This window comes from Bombina bombina, chromosome 2, assembly GCF_027579735.1.
Source record: "Bombina bombina isolate aBomBom1 chromosome 2, aBomBom1.pri, whole genome shotgun sequence".
Taxonomy (NCBI): Eukaryota; Metazoa; Chordata; class Amphibia; order Anura; family Bombinatoridae; genus Bombina; species Bombina bombina.
In genome coordinates this window covers 1,143,358,928-1,143,385,697 of record NC_069500.1, presented here as the reverse complement: position 1 = coordinate 1,143,385,697, position 26,770 = coordinate 1,143,358,928, and the positions used below count along the sequence as shown (strand labels likewise).

The window sequence follows — 26,770 nt, the reverse complement described above, 5'->3', positions numbered from 1 at the left end:
TTGGTATTGGTTCCCACAAGTAAGGATGACGCCGTGGACCGGACACACCAATGTTGGAGAAAACAGAATTTATGCTTACCTGATAAATTACTTTCTCCAACGGTGTGTCCGGTCCACGGCCCGCCCTGGTTTTTTAATCAGGTCTGATGAATTATTTTCTCTAACTACAGTCACCACGGTATCATATGGTTTCTCCTATATATATTTCCTCCTGTCCGTCGGTCGAATGACTGGGGTGGGCGGAGCCTAGGAGGGATCATGTGACCAGCTTTGCTGGGACTCTTTGCCATTTCCTGTTGGGGAAGAGAATATCCCACAAGTAAGGATGACGCCGTGGACCGGACACACCGTTGGAGAAAGTAATTTATCAGGTAAGCATAAATTCTGTTTGTCTTGAAGTGAGGGGGCTCATCTGGCTGTCATTAAGGAGTAATTCCCAACAATTTTGTGGATGTCTGTGTCTATAGTAAGAATAGTCCAGTGTCTACGTAAAACCTTTCTTAATTCTTCCCATTCTGAATTGAATGTACTAATAATTCTAACCTCAGAGCTGGTTTGTCTTTCCACTGTTTCATATAATATTTTTTCACGTGGAGTTTCCCTCGCTCTGTGATAACCCTTCTTAATGATTTTATTAGGATATCCCCTGGCTTTAAACCTCTCTTTCAAATCATCTGCATATTGTTTAAATGATAAGTCAGATGAGCAGTTTCTCTTCTGCCTAAGGTATTGACCAATAGGGATAGCATTAATTTGATGTTGAGGATGGTGGCTAAAAGCTTCAAGAAGTGTGTTAGATGATGTGCTTTTCCTGAATGTTTCTGTTACCAGTCTGTTTTCACTCTTAGAAATTTTTAAATCTAAAAAGGCTAAGGATTCATAGCTCCATTCAAATGTAAATTTCAAATTCCATTCATTATTGTTAAGTAGCTGCATGAATTTGAGCAAATCATCAGATGTGCCCTCCCATAATAGGAGGACATCATCGATATAGTGAATCCATAATATTATCGATTTATCATATTCTGTAGCGACATCCAGAATATTTTCATTCTCCCATCTACCTAAGTACAGACATGCATAGGTTGGGGCACAGCAAGCACCCATTGCTGTGCCCCTAATTTGTCTATAATATTTGCCATCATATCTAAAATAATTTCTATTCAGAACAAAACTAAGCAAGTCTGTAACAAAATTAGTATGTTCAGCAAATTTAGGATCCCTTTAGTTTAAAATGTCCTTAATTGTATCAATACCTTTAGCATGAGGGATAGAGGAATATAGTGTTTCCACGTCAATAGATACTACAATTGTTTGTGGGGTTAATACCACATCATCAAGTTTTCTCAGAACTTCTGTAGTGTCTTTGACGTAGGAAGGTAGGGAGGTAAGATGGGGGCATAGACACTGATCCAAATACTTAGTAACACATTCAGTTAATCCCCCCCATGCCCGACACTATTGCTCTACCTGGGGGGGGGGGGCAACTTCTGTTTATGTATTTTAGGTGTTGTATAAAAAGTGGGGGTAACTGGAAATTTGACCTGCATATAGGATAGTTCATTTTTGTTTATAAGGCTATCCGCTAGCGCTTTATTGAGGATATTATCTAGCTCATCCTTATATTGACCAGTGGGGTTTACTTTCAATTTTTCATATTGAGTTGTATTGTTAAGTTGTCTCATACATTCTAATTTATAATCATGTTTGTTAAGAATGACAACATTGCCCCCTTTGTCTGACGACTTCACCTCAAAAGTTTTATCCATAATCAAATCACTAAGTGCCATTTGTTGATCCTTAGTCAAATATCTTTTAAATCTTTCTCCACTAGTTTGACGAATGTCAAACGGATTTGGGTTTAAGGTCACTAAACCCTATTCCCATAGTATTATCCCCTTCAATTATCTCCTCTGAAAAAGTATTTAAATTATCCAGAACTATCCGATCATGCATATCCAAACAGTCTTCCTTGGCTCTACCCAAATTAAGTTTCCTAAGGACCACCTTCCTAGCAAATAAATTAAGGTCTTTACAGGCAGTGAATCTATCCAAATTATTGTTCGGGCAAAAAGTTAAGCCCTTACTCAAAACCTCAATATGTGATTGATTTAATACCTTATTAGACAGATTGACTATCTCAAGACCATGTTTATTGTCATGTATTGCTTTGGTGCTTTGTTGCTCTGCTGACTTCTCAAGGCATATGGAGTTGGTTTTTGGCCAGTTTTTTCTATGTTTCCTTCCTCCCCGTCTTCTCTTCTTTTGTCTATTGCTCTCCTGTTGCTTAAAAAATTACCCCTTCTTCTACCTCTATTTCTCCTAGGTGATCTGCTAGATTCTGTTTCTGAGCCAGATTTTTCTAAATCAGATGTGCCAGATTTTTGTCCAGCATAAACCACACCCTCCTTGTAATCCAACAAGTCCCTCAAAAACGTTCTCCTTTTTCTAGATTTAATTTCATCCTGTAATTTCCTAAGTTCAATTTTGGTTTCTTCACTCAATTTAGTATATTGTTCATTATTTTGCCATTTGTTAAGATTATCATTTGATTCCTGAACTTCTTTGTCTATTTTATCCTGTTTAGCTTCTGTTTCTTTAATGATTAATTTCATCAATTTTAAAGAACATTCAGTTAAGCATTTTTCCCATTCCCCTTTAAGGTCTGAGTTCATTGGTTGATTAAGGTTAATAACAGGTTTCTTTCTTAATCTCAATCCCCAATGTATCATCTCATTCTCAATATATCTCTTCAAACTACTAATTTCCCACTTAATTTTTAGTTGCTTGACAAGATTATTTTTATGAGTTTTATAGTCTTGAAATATATTTTTACCTACCACAGATACTGTATCTTTAGGTGCTTCTAAAGCAAAAGTCTCAGCCAAATCAAACTCCCATTCACTTTCATCAATGGATGCCATAGTAAAATGCCTAATAGTGTGTGCAGATGAGAGTACTCGCAGTTCCTACAAAGTAAATCCACAGAGCAGCACGGTATTAGAAAGGGTATTAATACCCAGAAAATAGTATTAATAAAGTATACCAGCTAGCAAAGGATTGTAATGGCTGTAGACTGGAACCCACCTACCCTAAATGCTGAGATGAGTACCCAGGTGCACAGAGGTTTAAAAGATAATTAATAATGTAAAGAGAAAAATTATGTAAACCCTATCCAGCACTCCCACATATAGCCTAAAATAATAATGATAAAGTAGGAGCTGCGAGTGTCTCAAAACAAACACAGATGTCAGGTAAGATGCAACAAAAATAATTTAATTGTCAAAACATGAAACAATGTGCATGAAAGTAAATAAGGATAACACTAATCGTCATCCAAAATTAATCCTAAACATGTGCGATTCATTCGTTACCCAACATACAAACAGGGGAACTCAAGAGTCCAGTTACACAGTGCGTCCACTGAATAAATAAAGAGTAAATCCGTACTATTGAATAATTGCAGGCAATAACATGCAGCCAAATAAGCACAGTCCTCCTGAAGTATACCTCTGACTAAATCCTATGAAGGAAAAATCCTAGTGGTTATAAGCGTACTTGCAGATATAAATGACACGAAAGGGGCAAAACTTGAAACCAATAGTCCCTGTATTTAATCCCCACCACTCACTCAATACCAGAGCGAGCTGACCAAATGCCAAAGGGGCTGAGTTTACCATTCAGCAGGGATTACTGGCGTCCTTCTCCATGTCAGATGTAACGCTTTATCATTACTCATTACCCAGGGTTACCTGATTACAGAGTCTCAAGGAATCTTCACCCCGTGTCTCCTCCGTGCAAGATTTGCCACCACTCACCACATGAATACAAAGTTGCATAGGAGATTATTCAGAGGTGATCGTTGGGATAGGACACTGTAATTCCAAACAGCGTGGAAGTCGGCAACCAGCCGATAAACAACCGCTACACGTGTTTCACCCTACGTCACAGAGGGCTTCCTCAGGCACAATGAATCGATATCCGCACTAGGGATTCAGTTCTATTTACCAAGAGCCCCACAGGTGAATTGAAACAAGATTAATTATTGCACAAAGTAACAAAAGAAAAAGACCCAAATGTAACTAAAAATAGAACAAACTAAAGTAGTAACTAACAGTGTTGCTCAACCTGACATCCGTGATAAGCACTGGTTTATCAAAAACATGAAAGAAATACCAAATAAACAATTATAATTACATAGGTAAACACATAGCTGCCAGATAAACAGTCTGAGTAGGCATGTGTAGTGTACTCAAATTATAATGACATCCATATAGAGGGTTCAAGGGGCTTATCAAATGTGCCCCTTTGATTCCTTGAGACTCTGTAATCAGGTAACACTGGGTAAAGAGTAATGATAAAGCGTTACATCTGACATGGAGAAGGACGCCAGTAATCCCTGCTGAATGGTAAACTCAGCCCCTTTGGCATTTGGTCAGCTCGCTCTGGTATTGAGTGAGTGGTGGGGATTAAATACAGGGACTATTGGTTTCAAGTTTGGCCCCTTTCGTGTAATTAATATCTGCAAGTACGCTCATAACCACTAGGAACTTTCCTTCATAGGATTTAGTCAGAGGTATACTTCAGGAGGACTGTGCTTATTTGGCTGCATGTTATTACCTGCAATTATTTAATAGTACGGATTTACTCTTTATTTATTCAGTGGACGCACTGTGTAACTGGACTCTTGAGTTTCCCTGTTTGTACGTTGGGTAATGAATGAATGCTTAGGATTAATTTTGGATGACGATTAGTGTTATCCTTATTTACTTTCATGCACATTGTTTCATGTTTTGACAATTAAATTATTTTTGTTGCATCTTTCCTGACATGTGTGTTTGTTTTGAGACACTCGCAGCTCCTACTTTATTATTATTATTTTAGGTTATATGTGGGAGTGCTGGATAGGGTTTACATTATTTTTCCCTTTACATTATTAATTATCTTTTAAACCTCTGTGCACCTGGGTACTCATCTCAGCATTTAGGGTAGGTGGGTTCCAGTCTACAGTCATTACAATCCTTTGCTAGCTGGTATACTTTATTAATGAATATATATATATATATATATATATATATATATATATATATATATATATATATATATATATATATATATTATCACTAATAAACACAACAAGCTAACATAAATACATTTTAAATATTGAATATCAATGCAAGGCCAGACTACAATATATCTACAATGTTTGAAATAAAATGCATGGTCATGTATAATGCATATTAGTTTAAGTATTGGATATAAATTTAAATGTAGATATTCTTGCTTGTGATGTTTATTATTTTAAATATAAATATATTTTTAAAATATTACATTAGTATAAGTATTAGATACCTGCATGCCTCTTATATTTTAATACAATTGCAATATTAATGACTTTTGTAACATAAATATAAATTTAAAAAAATATATTTATGATTACAATAAAAAACACAAGAAAAAAATAAATACATATTAATTTATACAGAATACTTAAAAGAATGTGCATCATATGTGAGAATGCATACTATTTTAAGCATGAAGATAAATGTACTATTAACCCCTAAGCTGCCCTAACCTAATAACCTAATCAATCCCAATACAGGCATACTGCATGCCAAACATCAATAATCACCTAATCAACCCCCATACAGGTATGAGGGGTGGTTAGGTGATTAAGGCCTAAACCACCACCACCCAATGCAAACTATAACTACACTAATAAACTCCCCCCCCCCCCCTTTAAACTAAACCCCCTACAAGAAAATTAAAAAAACGAAGTTCCAATAAAATAAATAAAATATTAGATACAAAAAATAATAAGATATAGTATCCAAAAAAAAAACATTATACCTAACACAAAGATTGACCCCTGGTACCTGGACCCAGGATGACAAGGCCCAATGTCATAACAAGAGGAGCTGGATTTTAGATAGGTGAGTACAATGTTTGGGGTTAGTTAAGGCTTTTTTTGGGGAGGGTTTTTTATTTTTAAGAATTGGCTTTAATTTTTTCAAATTTATTTTTAGTGTAGTTTTCCTTCTTAATATGAGGAGAGCCCACAACTTCATTCCTTATTTGTGGGAATTCAGAACCTGGCCACAAGGAGAAGGCAAAGACACCCCAGCCAAAGGCTTAAATACCTCCCCCACTTCCTTCATATCCCAGTGATTCTTTGGCAGAGAAGTGTCAGAAGATATGGAGTAGTTCCTTATGGAGGGTATCTATCCTTCGGAATGGGACTGGGGTTTTAAGTAGTTTTGTCAGTCTCTCAGTGAGAGCATTGACAAAAGTTAGGGTCTGGAGATGCAGAGAGAGTTTTTCTGCGAACCCATCCAGACTCGTATTAACAGCCCCTAAGCAATCAGTGTTGATGAGTTTCACTGCCTGCTTCCATCACTCAAGTCCATGTCAGAAGCAATGCTACAAGACTGTCAAACTTGAGAGGCTGTGTTTCGTTTCCACGGTATAGATTCCGGTAAGATCATTTCATTTTTAAACACATATGATAATGCATGAAGACAGGGTCACAGTGTGGCTCCTTTTATCTGTATGGAATCAAGGGTTAATATCTCCGGAAGGGGATTATTAAACAGGGAGGATTAATCACATAAATTGTTTTATTATGTTTATGCTGCGACATGTGTAAGATGAGGCTCAGGCAGATGTGGAAAGTACAGGTTTACTTTAGTTTTTGGGTAAGCTGCGCAGCCTGTTAGGCTTGGCGTGCTTTTTCCTATAGCAGGGGCCGTCCTGCATGGCGTACCACATGACCGGGTGTGGTCACACTGATTTCCTTGTTCCTGACTATGCGGTTTAAGGAGACAAAGCAGTTTCTCTGTTTGGCCTGGGTCATAGGAGGTGGTGAGTGCCCAGCCATTGGGGGTATCAAGGTGCCATTTTATATTGTTTTCTATAGTCCGCTTTTATAAGCGTAAGCTATGGAGGACTCTGATACGTTAGAGGGTACTCTCTCTTTACCTAAGTCTAATACCTGTCTATATTGTGAGGAGGCCATGGTATACCCGCCTCTCAATTATGTTCCACATGCCTTGATAAGTTAATCATGTCAAGGAAAGTCAAAATGTTTAGTACCACTGCGCCGTCCACCTTTGAGGAGTCTCCATCCTGTGAGGTGCACACCCTACAGTCATCTCCTATTACACATGCAGCTTCCTGTAACACTCCTGATCCTCCATCTGGAGGGGCTCTTTTACCGCCAGACTACCTTGCCCTGCTAAGCACAAGCAAAAGGTCAAATATTGCTATCCTTCCCAGGGGTCATCGGCTAGCTTATCTGATACTAGATTATCAGTTGACAAAGACACCTCTGATACTTCAGAGGATGCTCTTTCTGGGTCGGAATCTGCTGCTTCTAAGCCTCCAGCTGCGGATGAACCAGACTTTAGATTTAGGATTGAACATTTACACTTACTGGAAGGAAGTTTTGGCTACTTTAGAGGTTCCGGAGCCTAAATTGCCAGAGGAACCTTGTATTCCTAAGTTAGATAAGGTCTACGAGGACAGGGTTTTACCACAGACTTTCCCAGTTCCCGTAAATATGGCGAACATTATTAAGAATGAATTGGGAAGACTTGGTTCGTCATTTTCCCCTTCTTCTTTCTTTAAAAAATTATTCCCAGTTCTGGACTTGCAATTTGGAGTTGTGGGGCTCCATCCCCAAGGTGGATGGCGCTATCTCCACGCTTGATAAGCACACTACTATCCCACTTGAGTATAGTACATCGTTTAAAGAGCCCATGGATAAGAAGATAGAAACTCTGTTAAGAAAGATGCTTCAACATACAGGATTTTTGTTTCAACCGGCAGTGGCTGTTGCTGCAGTTGTTGGAGCAGCTACCTACTGGTGTGACTCCTTATCTGAGTTGATGGAGGTGGAGGGTCCCCTCGACATGATCCAAGAAAGAATCAAGGCCTTAAGGGAGGCTTATTCTTTTATTTGTGATGCTAATATGCAGATTATTCGCCTGAACGCCAAGGCTTCAGGTTTTTCTGTTCAAGTTTTTTTCAAGTTCAGCACTCTGGCTGAAGTCTTGGTCTGCAGACATGACTTCAAAGTCAAGACTTCTTTCCCTTCCATATGAGGGAAAGATTATTTTTGGTCCAGGCCTGGACTCAATTATCTCTACAGTTACTGGAGGCAAGGGTGCCTTTTTACCGCAGGATAAGAAGAACAAACCTAAGGGACAAGGTCCAAATTTTTGGTCCTTTCATTCAGATAAATCCCAATGTCAGCAGCCCTCCTCAAAGCCTGAGCAATCCAAGGGAACTTGGAAGACGGCTCAGTCCTGGAATAAATCCAAGCAGAACAAGAAGCCTGCTGAGTCAAAGTCGTCATGAAGGGGCGGCCCCCGATCTGGCTCTGGATCGTGTAGGGGGCAGACTGTCACTCTTTTAGGAAGCTTGGTTTGGGGACGTGCAAGACCCGTGGGTCCTGGAGGTCATCGCTCAGGGATACAGGATAGGTTTCAAGTCTCATCCACCATGGGGCAGATTCCTCTTGTCAAACCTGTCTTCAAGGCCAGAAAAGAGAGAGGCCTTTCTAGGGTGCATGAGGGATCTCTCCTCCCTGGGAGTCATTGTCCCGGTACCTCTTGCAGAAAGAGGTCTGGGATACTACTCAAACCTTTTTGTGGTCCCGTAGAAGGAGGGAACTTTCCATCCGATTCTGGACCTAAAGTGCTTAAACAAATTCCTATCTGTCCCCTCGTTCAAGATGGAGACAATAAGGTCCATCCTTCCCTTAGTTCAGGAAGGACAGTTCATGACATGATAGTTCTGAAGGAAGCTTACCTTCACGTTCCAATACACAAGGAACACTTCAAGTTCCTAAAGTTTGCATTCCTGGAGCAGCATTTCCAATTAATTGTACTTCTGTTTGGTCTAGCTACTGCTCCAAGAGTTTTTACCAAGGTTCTAGGGCTCTGCTTGCAGTGGCCAGAACCAGAGGTATAGCACCATACTTGGACGATATTCTAGTTCAAGCACCATCCTGTTGCCTGGCAGAAGACCATTCGAAAGCTCTTCTATTTCTTCCTCAATCTCATGGATGGAATATAAACTTAGAAAAAAATTATCTTACTCCTATTACCAGGGTAGAGTTCCTGGGTACTATAATAGACTCCATATCCATTAGGATATTCCTTACAGACCAGAGAAGTTTCAAGCTAACTTCCAATTGTCTTGCCCTCCAGACCTCCTTAAGGCCCTCTGTGGCTCTGTGTATGGAGGTGATTGGTCTCATGGTGTCCTGTATGGACATCATTCCGTTTGCCAGATTCCATCTCAGACCACTTCAGCAGTGCATGCTGAAGTGGAACAGTGATCATTCGGATCTGTCTCAACAGATTTCTCTGGACAACCGTTCAAGAGAATAGCTCTCTTGGTGGCTCTGTCCAGATCACCTGTCCCAAAGGACGTCCTTCTTGAGACCATCCTTGGAGATTGTGACTACGGACGCAAGTCTCTCGGGATGGGGAGCTGTTTGAGGTGCCAGAAAGGCAGAGGGCCTGTGGACTTGAGAGGAATCTCTCCTCCTGATCAACATTTTGGAATTCCAAACAGGCAACATTACCTTGGTGGCTTACATCAACCATCAGGGGGGAACGAGGAGCTCCCTAGCAATGAGGAAAGTATCTCAGATTCTGGAATAGGCGAAGGCCCACAACTGCTCGCTGTCAGCGATTCACATTTCGGGTGTGGACAACTGGGAAGTGGATTTCCTCAGCAGACAATCCTTTCATCCAGGGAAATGGTCTCTCCATCCCAAGGTGTTTGAGGAAAATTGCAACAGATGGGGGACACCAGAGATAGATCTCATGACATCCCCGCTCAATTCCAAGCTACTCAGATATGGGTTGCGGTCCTGGGATCCACAGGCAGAGCTAATAGATGCATTAGCAGTGCCTTGGAGGTTCTATCTGATCTACATTTTGCCATTGTTACCACTCCTTCCTTGTGTAGTGGCCCGCATCAAGCAGGAGCAAGCATCAGTGATCCTAATCGCTCCATTGTGGCCTGAAGGATGTGGTTCATGGACCTGGTGGGGATGTCCTCATCTTCTCCATGAAGGTTACCTTGTCGCAGGGATCTGCTGGAACAGGGTCCTTTTGTTCATCAAAATCTAGATTATTTGAGGCTGACTGTGTAGAGATTGAATGCTTAGTCCTTGTCAAGAGGGGCTTCTCTGAGAGGGTTATTGATACTCTCATTCAAGCTCGTAAGCCGGTTACTCGTCGCATCTATCATAAGGAGTGGAGGACCTATTTATTCTGGTGTGAAGAACGTGGGTTCCCCTGGCATAAGGTCAGGGTTTTCCAGGATTCTCTCTTTTCCCCAGGATGGCCTGGAGAAGGACCTTTTCTGCTAGTTCTCTTAAGGGACAGATTTCGGCCTTGTCTGTTTTACTGCATAAGAGGCTCGCTGTGTTTCCAGATGTTCAATCTTTTGTTCGGGCTCTGACTAGAATCAGGCCAGTGTTTAGATCTATTGCGCCTCCTTGGAGTTTAAATCTTGTTCTTAAAGTGTTGCAGAGGGCTCGGTTTGAGCCTATGCATGTAATTGACATTAAGTTACTGTCTTGGATGGTTCTTTTTCTACTAGCTATTGCTTTGGCACGTAGAGTATCTGAGATTGCTGCCTTGCAATGTGAGCCCCCTTACCTAGTATTCCATGCTGATAAGGCTGTTCTTCATACTGGGTTAAGTTTTCTTCCTAAGGTCGTTTCAGATCGCAACATCAATCAGGAGATTGTGGTCCCTTCCTTGTGTCCTGATCCTTCTTCGAAGGAAAGATTACTTCATAATTTGTATGTGGTTCGGGCCTTAAAGTTCTATCTTCAGGCTACAAAGGAATTTAGACAGACTTCTTCTTTGTTTGTTGTCTATTCTGGGAAACGTAGGGGACAGAAGGCCTCTTCCACTTCCTTATCTTTTTGGTTGAGGAGCATTATTCGCTTAGCATATGAGACAGCGGGGCATAAGCCTCCTCAGAGGATTAGGGCTCATTCAACTAGAGCTGTGGCTTCCTCTTGGACCTTTAAGAACGAGGCCTCTATGGATCAGATTTGTAGGGCGGCTACCTGGTCCTTCTTACATACCTTTTCAAAATTTTACAAATTTGACGTTTTTGCTTCAGCTGAAGCAGCTTTTGGGAGAAAAGTTTTTCAGGCTGTGGTGCCCTCAGAATAGGGTCAGCCTCTCTTTTTACCCTCCCGTTTCATTCAGTGTCCTCTAGAGCTTGGGTATATGTTTCCCACAAGTAAGGAATGAAGCCAGGGACTCTCTTCATATTAAGAAGGAACACATAAATTATGCTTAGATAGGTTAAGGGGGCGCTTGGTCCAATAGGAAATCCGCCGACTTAGAACTGATCCAGAGGGCTATAGAAATTAAAAGACTCCAATTTTGTGTCTGTATATACTCGATTAAATACAAGTGCAGTTTATTTACTGAATCAGAAATCCAGTGCCAGCAACGCCACAATATGACAAAGGAAACCTTGTTGTCTTCTTAAAAAACATAGGTTTATTGAGCTCTACGCGTTTAACAAACCAGTGATCTTTCTCAAGAGCAATTTAAAAGGCTAAACAAAGTAGGCCACATTGTGGCAAGTACTGGTGGTTTATATACACTGTATACGGATCCAGCATCTGGTCTGCCGGAAGGTGGATTTACATCGAAATCATGTTCACAATTTGTTTTTATTTCCAACCGAAAGATCAGAAAAAATAACCTTGTCTAAAAAGTAGAAAAAAATTCAATACAGAAGAAAGGTTCAAAAACATCTCGTAAAAAGTTATAATTACTCGTTCTGGGTGGAAATAAAACTAACCAATCAGATCAGGTTAGGTTTGAAACAACCAATCAAAGTGTAAGTTCCCTTTCGAGTAGGTACAGATGTACTAGTCCTCAAATAAGTCAGATCGTCTTCAGGTAGTCACATGATGTTAAAGGGCCAATCCGAATGCGGTCTTCCTTTCCATCTTAAAGTTTAAAGTCCAGAGTGTTCGTGGTAAATCACATGTGCAATTTCGGCCAATCATTTACTGTTGATGGTGAAGATGGAAAGGAAGACTGCATTCGGATTGGCCCTTTAACATCATGTGACTACCTGAAGACGATCGGACTTATTTGAGGACTAGTACATCTGTACCTACTCGAAAGGGAACTTACACTGATTGGTTGTTTCAAACCTAACCCGGTCTGATTGGTTAGTTTTATTTCCACCCGAAAGGAACGAGTAATTATAACTTTTTACAAGATGGTTTTTTAACCTTTTTTCTGTATTTAATTTTGTTCTACTTTTTAGATAAGGTTATTTTTTCTGATCTTTCGGTTGGAAATAAAAACAAATTGTGAACATGATTTTGATGTAAATCCAACTTTCCGGCAGACCAGAAGCTGGATCCTGTGTACAGTGTATTTAAACCACCAGTACTTGCCACAATATAGCTTACTTTGTTTAGCCTTTTAAATTGCCCTTGAGAAAGACAACTGGTTCGTTGAAATGCATAGAGCTCAATAAATCTATGTTTTTTATGAAGACAACAAGGTTTCCTTTGTCATATTGTGGCGTTGCTGGCACTGGATTTCTGATTCAGTGAGAATACTGCACTCATATTTCATCGAGTATATACAGACACAAATTTGGAGTCTTTTAATTTCCAGAGCCCTCTGGATCGATTCTAAGTCGGCGGATTTCCTATTGGAGCAATCGCCCCCTTAACCTATCCATATCTACTAACAGTTCGCTGGGATAAACTGTGGGAGGCAGCGGCTCCGCTCCTTAAGGGGAGTATTTGTTCTTACCATTTATTCTAATCAATTGTTTTGTTGGACTCAATTGTTTGTTTTTTCCATAAATGATGCTTACCAGATCATTTCCTTTCCTTCTGTATGAGGAGAGTCTACAGCCCCCGCCCGTTTCTCCGATGGGCGGACCTACATTTTTGTTTTGTTCTTCTGGTACCATTTATACCCTGATATTTCTACTACTGTTCCTTGTTCCTTTGGCAGAATGACTGGGATATGAGGGAAGTGGGGGAGGTATTTAAGCCTTTGGCTGGGGAGTCTTTGCCTTCTCCTGGTGGCCAGGTTCTGAATTCCCACAAGTAAGGGATGAAGCTGTGGACTTAACTCATACAGAAGGAAAGGAAATTATATGGTAAGCATAATTTATGTTTTTTTAGGTAGACTTAATTATTTTGGGGGTGGAGGTTACTTGTATTATAGATGGGAGGTCTTGTCATTTTTTTGTGTGTAAAATATCTGAATTATCTTTAGGGCAGTGCCATACAAAGGCATGTATATTAGTGTTAGGTATAATGGTGGGTTTTTCTTTTGTTTGTTTTTTCATTTTGGACACTGTATTTTGCTTAAATTTGACAGATGCTGTGGGGTTAGGGCAATAACAAGTGGATTATTTTACTATCCTCCAGAGCTCCTGAAAATGTGACTGCTCCAAGTTTCTCCTTCGACATGCCCCCTTTTAAAATATTTTTTTTATCAGACAGTATTATTATCAGTATAACTGAACTTTTTAATGTATTTTTTTTTGTTTTGCATAACAGTTAACCAGAGCTCTAAAATCACGCTACCCGACGCGTTAGATTAAATTGAGCTCAAGTGAACGCATTTACTTTTAACTCATAATATAATGTGTGCTATTTCTAAAGAACAAAGAGCCGCAAAATACTCCTTATTAATCGTTTGCTACACTTAATGCTCCATGCATAATCTAGCCCTTAGTTTGATCACGCTCATCAATTTAATTTACTATTACCCAATTTTTTTAATTTTGAATTGGCTCCATTCCTGAGAGAGGAATATGTATAAAAATATTCTAAAAGTATGATTTTAAATTTGCAAATGACTTGTAGTGAGAAGCTCAAAGGAAAAGTCCTGTTCATTTGAAAATCTCATTATATTTTGGTCACATACAAACACCTTTAGTAATTTGTCTTCAGAATTGTCAACCTTTTATGGACTATATTACGAGTGGAGTGCAAATTAGCGCTCCTGCTCGCTTGATAACTTCAGTAGACCGAAGCTTTTTGCGTGTGTTGGGGTTTTGCTCATATTACAAGTTGAAATGTGAAATATTTATAATACATTCACAGTAAACACTTATTAAATATGAACATTGCATGTTACAAAACCATAGAAATATCTGAATGTCAATATAAGGGATTAGAACAGGGGCTTTATGGATACAATGATCATGTTTGTTTGTTGTGTCATTGTTTATGTTACTTTTTCTTAATGTAAAAAGTGCTTATTTATAATATATAAATGTAATTGATTTAAAAGGTAGTAGCTGGCAATAGGTCATCTGGGCTATTGAATATGAAAAGTCTGTAATAACCTAAAAAAACTATATTGATTGGGGTCAGAGGAAACAACAGTTCCTCTTGTTAAGTATAGGACATGAACTGTCTGTTATACTAATATCGACTGGTCTGCATCACTGGATATTTTTAGTTACCTTGGCCTGGCCCTTGCAATCCTCTTGCATAGAAAGTACCCTTTTATATGCTGCTGCATTACTATCTGCATTACTATCTGCACACTGGAAACCCTCAGGTCAAACAATAAGTTACTTAATCTATAGAAAACTATTCATGCCTCTTTTATTAGTGTAAAGTAGTCTCACTGAAAAGAATAAAAATCATCTACAAAACCTCACATATGCCAATAATGGAAAGGCCATGGGTGTTCAAGGGCATTCTAGAGGAGTGGTTGGGATTTTTCACCTAAAGCTCTTCAAACATGTGGAATTCATAATGCTTCTATTGCCCTTGTAAAGTATCATGTCTCATTGTTAAGTATTCTTCAAAGCTGACAAGGTTGTCTCATTTTTATTTTTATTTAATTTCCCAGTGATTATTTAAAGTTTTCTTGTGTGCATATGGTAGAGTGGATTGTTTTATAGAATTATATTTTTTTTATTTGTTTGTCTTATAAGGTTTTGAGGGCATTTTTATGATTCCAATATCCTTGACAGAGGAACTTGTTCTATGAGGCAAGAAGTTGAGGTTGTAAAAAAAAGTTTGTGAAACCTTAGGAAATACCTGGGTTTCTTCATTGATTACTCATAAAATGTGGTCTGATCTTCATCTAAGTCACCATTATTGACAAAGTCAAACACACAAACAAACAGTTGAACATTTCAGATTATTATTAGAGACACTGATTAATCATTCACAGTGCCGGCTGGAAAAATTAAGCGGATCACGTCCACCCATACCTTAGTAAATCGGCCCCTAGAAGCAAATTAGAAAAGTTAGATGACCTATAGCCACACGACACAGTGCCTCAAATGGCAACTCAAATGTTGTTATTAATTATCTATATTTTTTCACATTTCAAACTAGGCTCTATCGGTCTTGAAGCACTCTCTGATGTCATTTAAACAACCACTTGAAATTCACATGCTGAAGCTATACTTTCTATTTTCATTACACTTCTTAATACATGAGGTAGGTAATACAACATTGTTTGTCTTAAAGTGACATTGTGAACAAATATTTCCAATAATTCTTGTTAATGAAAAGCATATAAACATGTTAAATGTTATTGCATTAAAAACTAATTGGAAAATTAAAGTGTTTTTTATTTGTTGCATGTAAAAGATGGTGTTTTACAGAAAATGTATTGTTGTTTTTTTTTTTTAAAAAAAGGGGATTTATTTTTAACTTAGTAGAGGTATGTTCTTGTCCACCAATCAATATTATCTTTAGTAGTTGTCTTTATTGGTCAGTAAGCAACACTCAAATAAGTTTCTTTCCTAAGATATGGTGATTCCACGGCTTCAGTAATTACTGTTGGAATATCACTCCTGGCCAGCAGGAGGAGGCAAAGAGCACCACAGTTAAACTGTTAAGTATCACTCCCTTACCAACAACCCCCAGTCATTCTCTTTGCCTTTGGTGCATGGAGGAGGTGAAGTTTAGGTGTCTGAAGAAAAATTTTGATTTAATCTACAAGCAAGTTTTGGGGTATAGCTGTATTCCACGTCATTCCTTGCAGTCGGGTAGTGGTGGCTTTAAAGCATTTAGGAACTTGTAAAGAGGTACTTACTGAGTTTTACTAACAATTGCTGCCCTAGTTTAGAAAGCCAGAGTTGCCTACTCTGTTCTTTATTTTTCAAAGGTCTCTGTGAAGAACTGTGTCTTCTCATACCTTCTAACTGTCTACATGCCGGACAGCAGAGCAGGTAAGTGTTTTTCTTCCAGTTGGGGAGACCATGCACTTAACAAATTAAAAGACACTCGCCTAGATTTGGAGTTTTGCGTTAGCCGTCAAAACCAGCGTTAGAGGCTCCTAACGCTGGTTTTGGCCGCCCGCTGGTATTTAGAGTCAGTCAGGAAAGGGTCTAACGCTCACTTTGCAGCCGCGACTTTTCCATACCGCAGATCCCCCTACGCCATTTGCGTATCCTATCTTTTCAATGGGATCTTTCTAACGCCGGTATTTAGAGTCTTGGCTGAAGTGAGCGTTAGAAATCTAACGACAAAACTCCAGCCGCAGAAAAAAGCCAGGAGTTAAGAGCTTTCTGGGCTAACGCCGGTTCATAAAGCTCTTAACTACTGTGCTCTAAAGTACACTAACACCCATAAACTACCTATGTACCCCTAAATTGAGGTCCCCCCACATCGCCGCCACTCTATTAAAATTTTTTAACCCCTAATCTGCCGACCGCACACCGCCGCCACCTACGTTATACTTATGTACCCCTAATCTGCTGCCCCTAACACCGCCGACCCCTACATGATATTTATTAACCCCTAATCTGCCCCCCACAACGTCGCCGCCAGCTACCTACAATAATTAACCCCTAATCTGCCGACCGCACACCGCCGCCACCTACATTATCCCTATGTACCCCTAATCTGCTGCCCCTAACACCGCCGACCCCTATATTATATTTATTAACCCATAATCTGCCCCCCACAACGTCCCCGCCAGCTACCTACAATAATTAACCCCTAATCTGCCGACCGGACCTCACCGCTACTATAATAAAGTTATTAACCCCTAATCTGCCTCACTCCCGCCTCAATAACCCTATAAGAAATAGTATTAACCCCTAATCTGCCCTCCCTAACATCGCCGACACCTAACTTCAATTATTAACCCCTAATCTGCCGACCGGACCTCACCGCTACTCTAATAAATGGATTAACCCCTAAAGCTAAGTCTAACCCTAACACTAACACCCCCTAAATTAAATATAATTTAAATCTAACGAAAAAAATTAACTCTTATTAAATAAATTATTCCTATTTAAAGCTAAATACTTACCTGTAAAATAAACCCTAATATAGCTACAATATAAATAATAATTACATTGTAGCTATTTTAGGATTAATATTTATTTTACATGCAACTTTGTATTTATTTTAACCAGGTACACTAGTTATTAAATAGTTATTTACTATTTAATAGCTACCTAGTTAAAATGATTACAAAATTACCTGTAAAATAAATCCTAACCTAAGTTACAATTAAACCTAACACTACACTATCAATAAATTAATTAAATATAATACCTACAAATAACTACAATTAAATAAACTAACTAAAGTACAAAAAATAAAAAAGAACTAAGTTACAAAAATAAAAAAATATTTACAAACATTAGAAAAATATTACAACAATTTTAAACTAATTACACCTACTCTAAGCCCCTAATAAAATAACAAAGCCCCCCAAAATAAAAAAATTCCCTACCCTATTCTAAATTAAAAAAGTTCAAAGCTCTTTTACCTTACCAGCCCTGAAAAGGGCCATTTGCGGGGCATGCCCCAAAGAATTCAGCTCTTTTGTCTGTAAAAAAAAACATACAATACCCCCCCCCAACATTACAACCCACCACCCACATACCCCTAATCTAACCCAAACCCCCCTTAAATAAACCTAACACTAAGCCCCTGAAGATCTTCCTACCTTATCTTCACCACGCCGGGTTCACCAATCCGTCCTCCGAAGTCTTGATCCAAGCCTCCGAAGTCTTGATCCAAGCCCAAGCGGGGGCTGAAGAGTGACGTCCATCCTCCTGCTGAAGTCTTGATCCAAGCGGCAAATGAAGAAGTCCATCTTCGGGAAGAAATCTTCATCCTATCCGGGAAGAAGAGGACATCCGGACCGGCAAACATCTTCATCCAGGCGGCATCTTCTATGTTGTTCCATCCGATGATGAGCGGCTGATCTTGAAGACCTCCGGCGCGGATCCATCCTCTTCTTTCGACGTCCAACTGAAGAATGAAGGTTCCTTTAGGGGACGTCATCCAAGATTGCGCCCCTCGAATTCCGATTGGCTGATAGGATTCTATCAGCCAATCGGAATTAAGGTAGGAAAAATCTGATTGGCTGATGGAATCAGCCAATCAGATTCAAGTTCAATCCGATTGGCTGATCCAATCAGCCAATCAGATTGAGCTCGCATTCTATTGGCTGTTCCGATCCATTGTGGTCTACCGGACGACGTGCGGTTCCGGACTGCGATTACTGCACTCTTATGTGCGCCACAATTTGTGAGTAGGATTCCTTTGATCATACTGTTGCTTTGTTTTTTTATCTCATATGATCTGCACCATGTGGCGCCCTCTATCTATTTTCTTCTAGATTATCTACCTGTGTTCCTGGCATAACACTCTGGAGGAGCAGCCTACTTTGTCTTGAAACATTACCTACTATATATATCCTTTTGGTACTAATAATTGGACTTTGCTGGACTTGACCAACTAACCATTTATATTGGACTAATATAGTTCTTATATACCCATATAACCATCATTTTCTGGTCTTTTTCTATCTTTGGAATTGTCCTTTGTAATTTTGCATCTGTTAGGATTGAGATTCCTGTTTTGATCACCTTGTATTGTAGCTTTATCCATCTTTGTACAGCACCTTACCATTTACAGCATCTATGGTAATTTTTGTCTAAATTGTACTATATTGAAGATTTTCCATTGTGTTACATCTGCCCTAGGCGCCTCTTAGTAGTACTCTGGTGACGTTGGTGTCACCTGACGTACTAATTGTTAGATTTAAACTTGAACACCTTCGTGTATTGTTAAAGGAGGTTTTAGCTACTTTAGATTACTTCAATATCCCTGTTGTTGTCACTACTAAGAAATCTAGTAAACGTAATAGTTTCTTTGATGAACCTTCCACTTCAGATGTTTTTCCTGTGCCGGACCATGCTAGGGAGATTATATCACAGGAATGGGAGAAACCAGGGGTGTCTTTTTCCCCGTCTCTCATTTTTAAGAAAATGTTTTCTGTCGAGGACTCCATTAAAGACCCTTGGTATACTGTACCCAAAGTTGAAGGGGCCATTTCCACTCTGGCTAAGAGAACCACTATTCCTATTGAGGATAGCTGCTCTTTTAAGGATCCAGTGGACAAAAAGCTGGAGGTTTATTTGAAAAAGATTTATGTCCATCAAGGTTTCCAATGGCAACCTGCGGTGTGTATTGCCACCGTGACTAGTGTGGCATCTTATTGGTTAGACGCCTTGTCTGATTCTCTTCAAGTAGAGACTTCCTTGGATGAAATTCAAGATAGGATTAAAGCTCTTAAAATGGCCAATTCATTTATTGCAGATGCCATTTTACAGATTGTTAGACTAGGAGCTAAAACTTCTAGTTTCGCTGTCCTAGCCCGCAAGACGTTATGGTTGAAATGCTGGTCTGCGGACGTTTTCCTCTAAAGTCAAGCTTCTGGCAATTGATTACAAGGGCAAAACCTTGTTCGGACCCTGTTTGGCAGAAATTATCTCTGATATTACGGGTGGAAAAGGGTCTTTTCTACCTCAAGATCTGAAGAATATGCCTACAGGATGTCAGAGTAATTTTCATTCCTTTTGTAACTTCAGAGGAAAGCCTTCCCCTTCTTCTTACAAGCAGGAACAATCCAAGTCTTCTTGGAAACCCAATCAGTCTTGGAACAAAAGGAAACAATCAAAGAAACCCCCAGCTGATTCCAAATCAGCATGAAGGGTTTGCCCCCAATCTGGGATCTGATCCGGTGGGGGGCAGACTTTCTCAGTTCTCTCAAGCCTGGATACGAGATGTCCCAGATCCCTGGACTGTGGACATAGTATCCCAGGGTTACAAATTGGAATTCAAGACTATTCCTCCCAGAGGTTGATTCCTTCTCTCAAGATTATCTGCAGACCAGATAAAGAGAGAGGCATTCTTGAAATGTATACAACATCTTTCCTCCCTGGGAGTGATAGTTCCAGTTCAGTGCAGGAACATAGTTTCGGGTTCTACTCCAACCTATTTGTGGTTCCCAAAAAAGAGGGAACTTTCCGTCCCATTCTAGACTTGAAATGTCTAAACAAGTTTCCCAAAGTTCCATCCCTCAAGATGGAGACTATATGCACCATTCTTCCTTTAGTACAAGAGGGTCAGTTCATGACAACCATAGACCTAAAGTATGTAAAGGATGCCTATCTTCATGTTCCTATTCACAGGGACCATCACAGAATAGAGTCAGATCAATCATAAAGGGATTCTCTCCCATGGTGGTTTTCTCAGGAACATCTGTCTCAGGGCACATGCTTTCGGAGACCTTCCTGGGTGATCAAACCCATGGATGCCAGCCTGCTAGGTGTAGCAGTCTGGAACTTGTTAAAAGCTCAGGACCTTTGGACTCGGGAGTAGTCTGCTCTTCCCATCAACATCTTGGAGTTGAGGGCGATTTACAATGCTTTATTTGCTTGGCCTCAGTTGTTCTCAGCCCAGTTTATCAGGTCCCAGTCAGACAACATAACCTCTGTGGCTTTCATCAATCACCAGGGAAGAACTCAGAGTTCCTTAGCCATGAAGGAAGTTACTAGGATTGTTCAGTGAGCAGAGACCCACAATTGCTGTCTATCTGCCATTCATATTCCAGGAGTAGATATCTGTGAAGCGGATTTTCTGAGCAGACAGACTTTTCATCCCGGGGAGTGGGAACTCCATCCAGAGGTGTTTTCCAGCTTAGTCCTCAAATGGGGGTGCCGGAGTTAGATCTGATGGTGTCCTGTCAGAAGGCCAAGCTTCCAAGGTACGGTTCAAGGTCAAGAGATCTGCAGGCCATTCTGATATATGCGCTGGTGGTTCCTTGGGTTTTTAGGTTGGCATACCTTTTTCCTCCATTTGCTCTCTTTCCACGAGTCATTGCTTGTATCAATCAGGAGAGGGCATCAGTGATTCTAATAGCCTTGCAGGATCCGGTTTTCAGACCTAGTGGAGATGTCATCTCTCCCACCTTGGAGACTACCTCTGAGGAAGGACCTCCTGATTCAGGGTCCCTTCCTTCATCCAAATCTCGTTTCTCTGAAGCTGACTGCTTGGAGATTGAACGCTTAATTCTGTCTAAGCGTGGTTTTTCTGATTCAGTCATTGAGACCATGATTTAAGCTTGCAAGCCTGTTACTAGAAAGATTTACCATAAGATATGGTGTAAATATCTTTATTGGTGTGAATCCAAGGGCTACTCTTGGAGTAGAATTAGAATTCCTAGAATTGTATCTTTTCTTCAGGAAGGCCTGGAGAAGGGATTGTCAGTCAGTACACTGAAGGGTCAGATTTCTGCTTTATAAGTTTTACTACATAAACATTTGTCGGATGTGCCAGATGTGCAATCTTTTTGTCAGGCCTTGGTCAAAATCAGGCTTGTCTTTAAGTCTGTTGCTCCTCCAAGGAGCCTTAATCTTGTTCTTAAAGTTTTACAGCTGGCTCCGATTGAGCCGTTGCATTCCATAGACATTAAGTTGTTATTTTAGAAGGTTTTGTTTCTTGTTGCTATCTCTTCTGCTCGAAGAGTCTCGGAACTCTCAGCTCTGCAGTGTGATTCCCCTTAGCTTATTTTTCATGTCGATAAGGCGGTTCTGCGTACTAAGTTAGGTTTCCTAATTCTAAGGTTGTTTCTAATAGAAATAACAATCAGGAAATTGTTGTTCCCTCTCTGTATCCTAATCCTTCTTCTTCCAAAGAACGTTTGTTACACAATTTGGATGTTGTATAGACTCTAAAAATTCTACTTACAGGCGACTAAGGATTTTCGCCAGTCCTCTGCCCCCTTTGTCTGTTTCTCTGGGAAACGTAAAGGTCAGAGAGCTACTGCTACTACTCTTTCTTTTTGGTTACAAAGTATAATTCCTTTGGCTTATGAGACTGCTGGACAGCAGCCTCCTGAGAGAATTACGGCTCATTTCACAAGAGCTGTTTCCTCGTCTTGGGCTTTCAAAAATGAAGCTTCTGTTGAACAAATTTGCAAGGCTGCAACTTGGTCTTCTCTACATACTTTTTTCAAAATTTTACAAGTTTGAGGCTGAGGCTTCTTTTGGGAGAAAGGTTCTTCAAGCGGTGGTGCCTTCTGTTTAGGACTGCCTGGCTTGTCCCTCCCTATTTATCCGTATCCTCTAGCTTGGGTATTGGTTCCCAACAGTAATTACTCAAGTCGTGGACTCACCATATCTTAGGAAAGAAAAACAAAATTTATGCTTACCTGATAAATTTATTTATTTCTGGATATGGTGAGTCCACGGCCCCACCCTTTATTTTAAGACAGTTGTTCTTTTGACTATAACCTCAGGCACCTCTACACCTTGTGTTACTCCTTTTTCTCCATTTCCCTTTGGTCGAATGACTGGGGGCTGTGGGTAAGGGAGTGATACTTAACAGTTTAACTGTGGTGCTCTTTGCCTCCTCCTGCTAGTCAGGGGCCCGATCCGATATGCAGCGTCGCCCGCAAATGCCGGCGACGCTGAATTTTGCGCTGGTTTGGTATCCTATATACGGTGTAACCTAGAAGTTACGCTCGTATATTTCTGCCGTCGCCCGTAGTTTTTGGGCCATAGGCAGGTATACCAAACCCGCGCAGTTTGGTATCCAATATACAGCGTAAGGACTTACGTGGCGAAAATTGAGAAATTCTACTCCATTTTCACCTCGCCACAAAAAGCAGCCATAGTAAGCCTTACTCTGTCTATTGGAGCCCCGTTACTCCCTAAACTAGCTACAAAATAAACCTAACACCTAACGCATGCGCAATGTCTATCTAGCTGTCAACCGCGATCCCCCGCCGCAATCCCTAATAAATTTATTAACCCCTAAACCGCCACTCCCGGACCCCGCCGCTACCTACAATAAAAGTATAACCCCCTAATGTGAGCTCCTACCCCGCCGCCAACTACATTAAACTACCCCCTAAAGTGAGCCCCTTACACCGCCGCCATCTATTTTAAAATTATTAACCCCTAATTTAATCCCCCTACCCCGCCGCCAGCTATATTAAATTATTTAACCCCTAATCTAATCCCCCTACCCCGCCGCCACCTATATTAAATTAATTAACCCCTAATCTAATCCCCCTACCCCGCCGCCAGCTATATTAAACTATTTAACCCCTAAAATACTAAACTATCCCTACCACTAAACCTAAGTCTAAGGGCTTTTTGCGGGGCATGCCCCAAAGAATTCAGCTCTTTTACCAGCCCTTAAAAGGGCTTTTGGCGGGGCTTTGTCACAAAGTAAACAGCTCTTTTGCATCTAATCTAAATCCCCCTATACCGCCGCCACCTATAATAAATGTATTAACCCCTAATCTAATCCCTCTATACCGCTGCCAGCTATATTAAATACATTAACCCCTAATCTAATCCCCCTACACCGCCGCCAGCTATATTAACTATATTAACCCTAATTATATTAGGGTTAATATAGTTAATATAGTTATTATATTATATATATTAACTATATTAACCCTAATTATATTAGGGTTAATATAGTTAATATAGTTATTATATATATATATATATATATTAAGTATAATAACCCTATCTAACTCTAACATCTCTAACTAAAGTCTTATTAAAATAAATATTAATATTATTAATTAAAATATTCCTATTTAAATCTAAATACTTACCTATAAAATAAGCCCTAAGATAGCTACAATATAATTAATAATTACATTGTAGCTATTTTAGGGTTTATATTTATTTTACAGGTAACTTGGTATTTATTTTAACTAGGTACAATAGCTATTAAATAGTTAATAACTATTTAATAGCTACCTAGTTAAAATAATTACCAATTTACCTGTAAAATAAATCCTAACCTAAGTTACAAATACACCTACACTATCAATAAATTAAATAAACTACAAATATCTAACTAAAATACAATTAAATAAACTAAACTAAATTACAAAAACAAACAAACACTAAATTACAAAAAATAAAAAAAGATGAAAAGATTTTTAAGCTAATTACACCTATTCTAAGCCCCCTAATAAAATAATAAAGCCCCCCAAAATAAAAAAAATTCCCCTGCCCTATTCTAAATTAAAAAAGTTAGCTCTTTTACCTTACCAGCCCTTAAAAGGGCCTTTTGCGGGGCATGCCCCAAAGAAAACTGCTCTTTTGCCTGAAAAACCCCCCACAATACCACCCCCCAACATTGCAACCCACCACCCACATACCCCTAATCTAACCCAAACCCCCCTTAAATAAACCTAACACTACCCCCCTGAAGATCTCCCTACCTTGTATTCTCCCCGCCGGGCAGAGCTCTTCATCCGATCCGGGCGATGTCTTCAAGCAAGCTGCAGTGAAGTCTTCTTCCATCCGGGTGATGTCTTCAAGCAAGCGGCAGAGAGTCTTCTTCCATCCGGCGATGTCTTCAAGCAAGCGGCAGAGAGTCTTCTTCCATCCGGTGATGTCTTCAAGCAAAGCGGCATCTTCAATCTTCTTTCTTCGCTCCTCCGCCACGGAGCATCCATCCCGCACGACGACTTCCCGACGAATGAGGTTCCTTTAAATGATGTCATCCAAGATGGCGTCCATCGAATTCCAATTGGCTGATAGGATTCTATCAGCCAATTGGAATTAAGGTAGAAAAATCTGATTGGCTGATTGAATCAGCCAATCAGATTCAAGTTCAATCCGATTGGCTGATTGGTTAAAATCAGTCTTAAGACCGCTGCTTCTTAACTGCTTTTTCCGGCGAGCCTGAAGGCTCGCACTGAAACATGGGGAACAGGGGCCATTCGGCCCTTGTTAAATCAACCCCTTAACATGTTCAAATAGTGATCTTTCATATAAATTATTATTATTATTTATTTATAGAGCACCAATAATTCATGCACACTGGCTAGAGCCAGTCAACTCTTACAGCTGTATTGTGATGAATTGCAAGTATCTGTACACCTGTAAAGAAAAAGTAGGTTTAATTAAGACACAAATGAAAAACAGAAATATATTTTAAAATGCATTCTTTAATGAGGTATAAAGAAAAAGTATGTAATGTTTACCTTCACGTTATGTGATAAAAGTAATTCAAGCACTCATAGGGGCCTATCTATCAAGCTCCGAATGGAGCTTGATGCCCGTGTTTCTTGCGAGCCTGCAGGCTCGCAAGAAACAGCAGTTATGAAGCAGCGGTCACAAAGACCGCTGCTCCAAAACCTGTCCGCCTGCTCCGAGTACGATCGGGTTGATTGACACCCCCCCTGCTGGTGGCCGATTGGCCGTGAGTCTGCAGGGGGCGGCGTTGCACCAGCAGCTCTTGTTAGTTGCTGGTGCAATGCTGAATACGCAGAGCGTGAAGCTCTCCATATTCAGCGAGGTCTGGCGGACCTGATCCGCACTGGCGGATCAGGTCCGCCAGACTTTGATAAATATAGGTCATAGATTATATGCTGTATGTATTTGACTCATTTGCTTTATTAAGCAGTAAAAAATAATATTCAAACAGTTCAATATCCATGTCTTAAAATATACAAAAACAAAGACAATTTGCATTTGATGTGAATGACATAACAATTTAATATCCATTCTTGGGTTGACATAACACATGTATCCCGATTCAGATGAATGCAGAAATTCCATATTGTGACTGTATTCTTTGTATTTGTTTGAAAATGCAAAATGAGTTGTCTATTAAACTAATAAAGGAAGAACAAATGTGTGCAACAGAAAAAGTCAGGAAAGCATATTCTGAATCTTGGAAAGGCTTCATATTTACAGTTCTGCACTATTCTGCTTCCCAGAGGACATTCCCAGTAGGAAACAGAAGTCAAACAGAATTTCTTTAAAGGGACACTATACACTAGATTTTTCTTTGAATAAATGTTTTGTAGATGATCCATTTATATAGCCTATACAGGCTTTGTTTTAAAAAAATGTAGTTTTGCTTATTTTTAAATAACATTGCAATGACTTTCAGACACCTACTCCAGCTTGCACCTGTTTGGAGAAAAGAGTCTTTTCATTTGCAGAGGAAGGGGGGTGGGGGGGAGTGTCTTTTTTTTTAGTATACAAGCACTTTCAGTGGGTGTTCCAGCTAACCTGTTCAACAGAGCTCAATTAGGAGCTTCTAAGTAAGTATTTAAACGGTTTTATACTGGATTTTTACATAAGTATCTGTGCATATTATTTTTATAGTAGTGTCTATTACATCCAGTTATATGAAAATTGGTGTATACTTTTCCTTTAACAAATTCTAATGACACAATGACAAGATGGATGTAACAAAATATTATTTTCTTTGTGAAGAATAATTTGGCTAAAACTAATTCTCCAATACCTGCTATTGACTATGCCTATTTCTTTAGTTATAAATGACTGTCCTTAACAACACAATTAAATTTACTACTAGTTTTCTTTAATAAGGAGGTGAAGTGAGACATTACTCCTGGGGTTCACCTCTACTGGCCACCAGGAGGAGGAAAATATTCCCAAAACTCCAAGA

The 26,770-nt window shown here is 39.7% G+C and overlaps 1 protein-coding gene across 1 annotated transcript in view; it reads left to right on the top strand.

Moving 5' to 3' along the window:
• LOC128647450 (probable ATP-dependent RNA helicase DDX60) overlaps window positions 1-26,770 on the top strand; it is a 728,313-nt gene that overhangs the window by 562,581 nt on the left and 138,962 nt on the right. Inside the window, exon 30 of the mRNA XM_053700236.1 lies at window positions 15,392-15,496. Within this exon, the coding sequence (XP_053556211.1) occupies window positions 15,392-15,496 (105 nt within the window). The remainder of the gene's footprint in view (window positions 1-15,391; window positions 15,497-26,770) is intronic.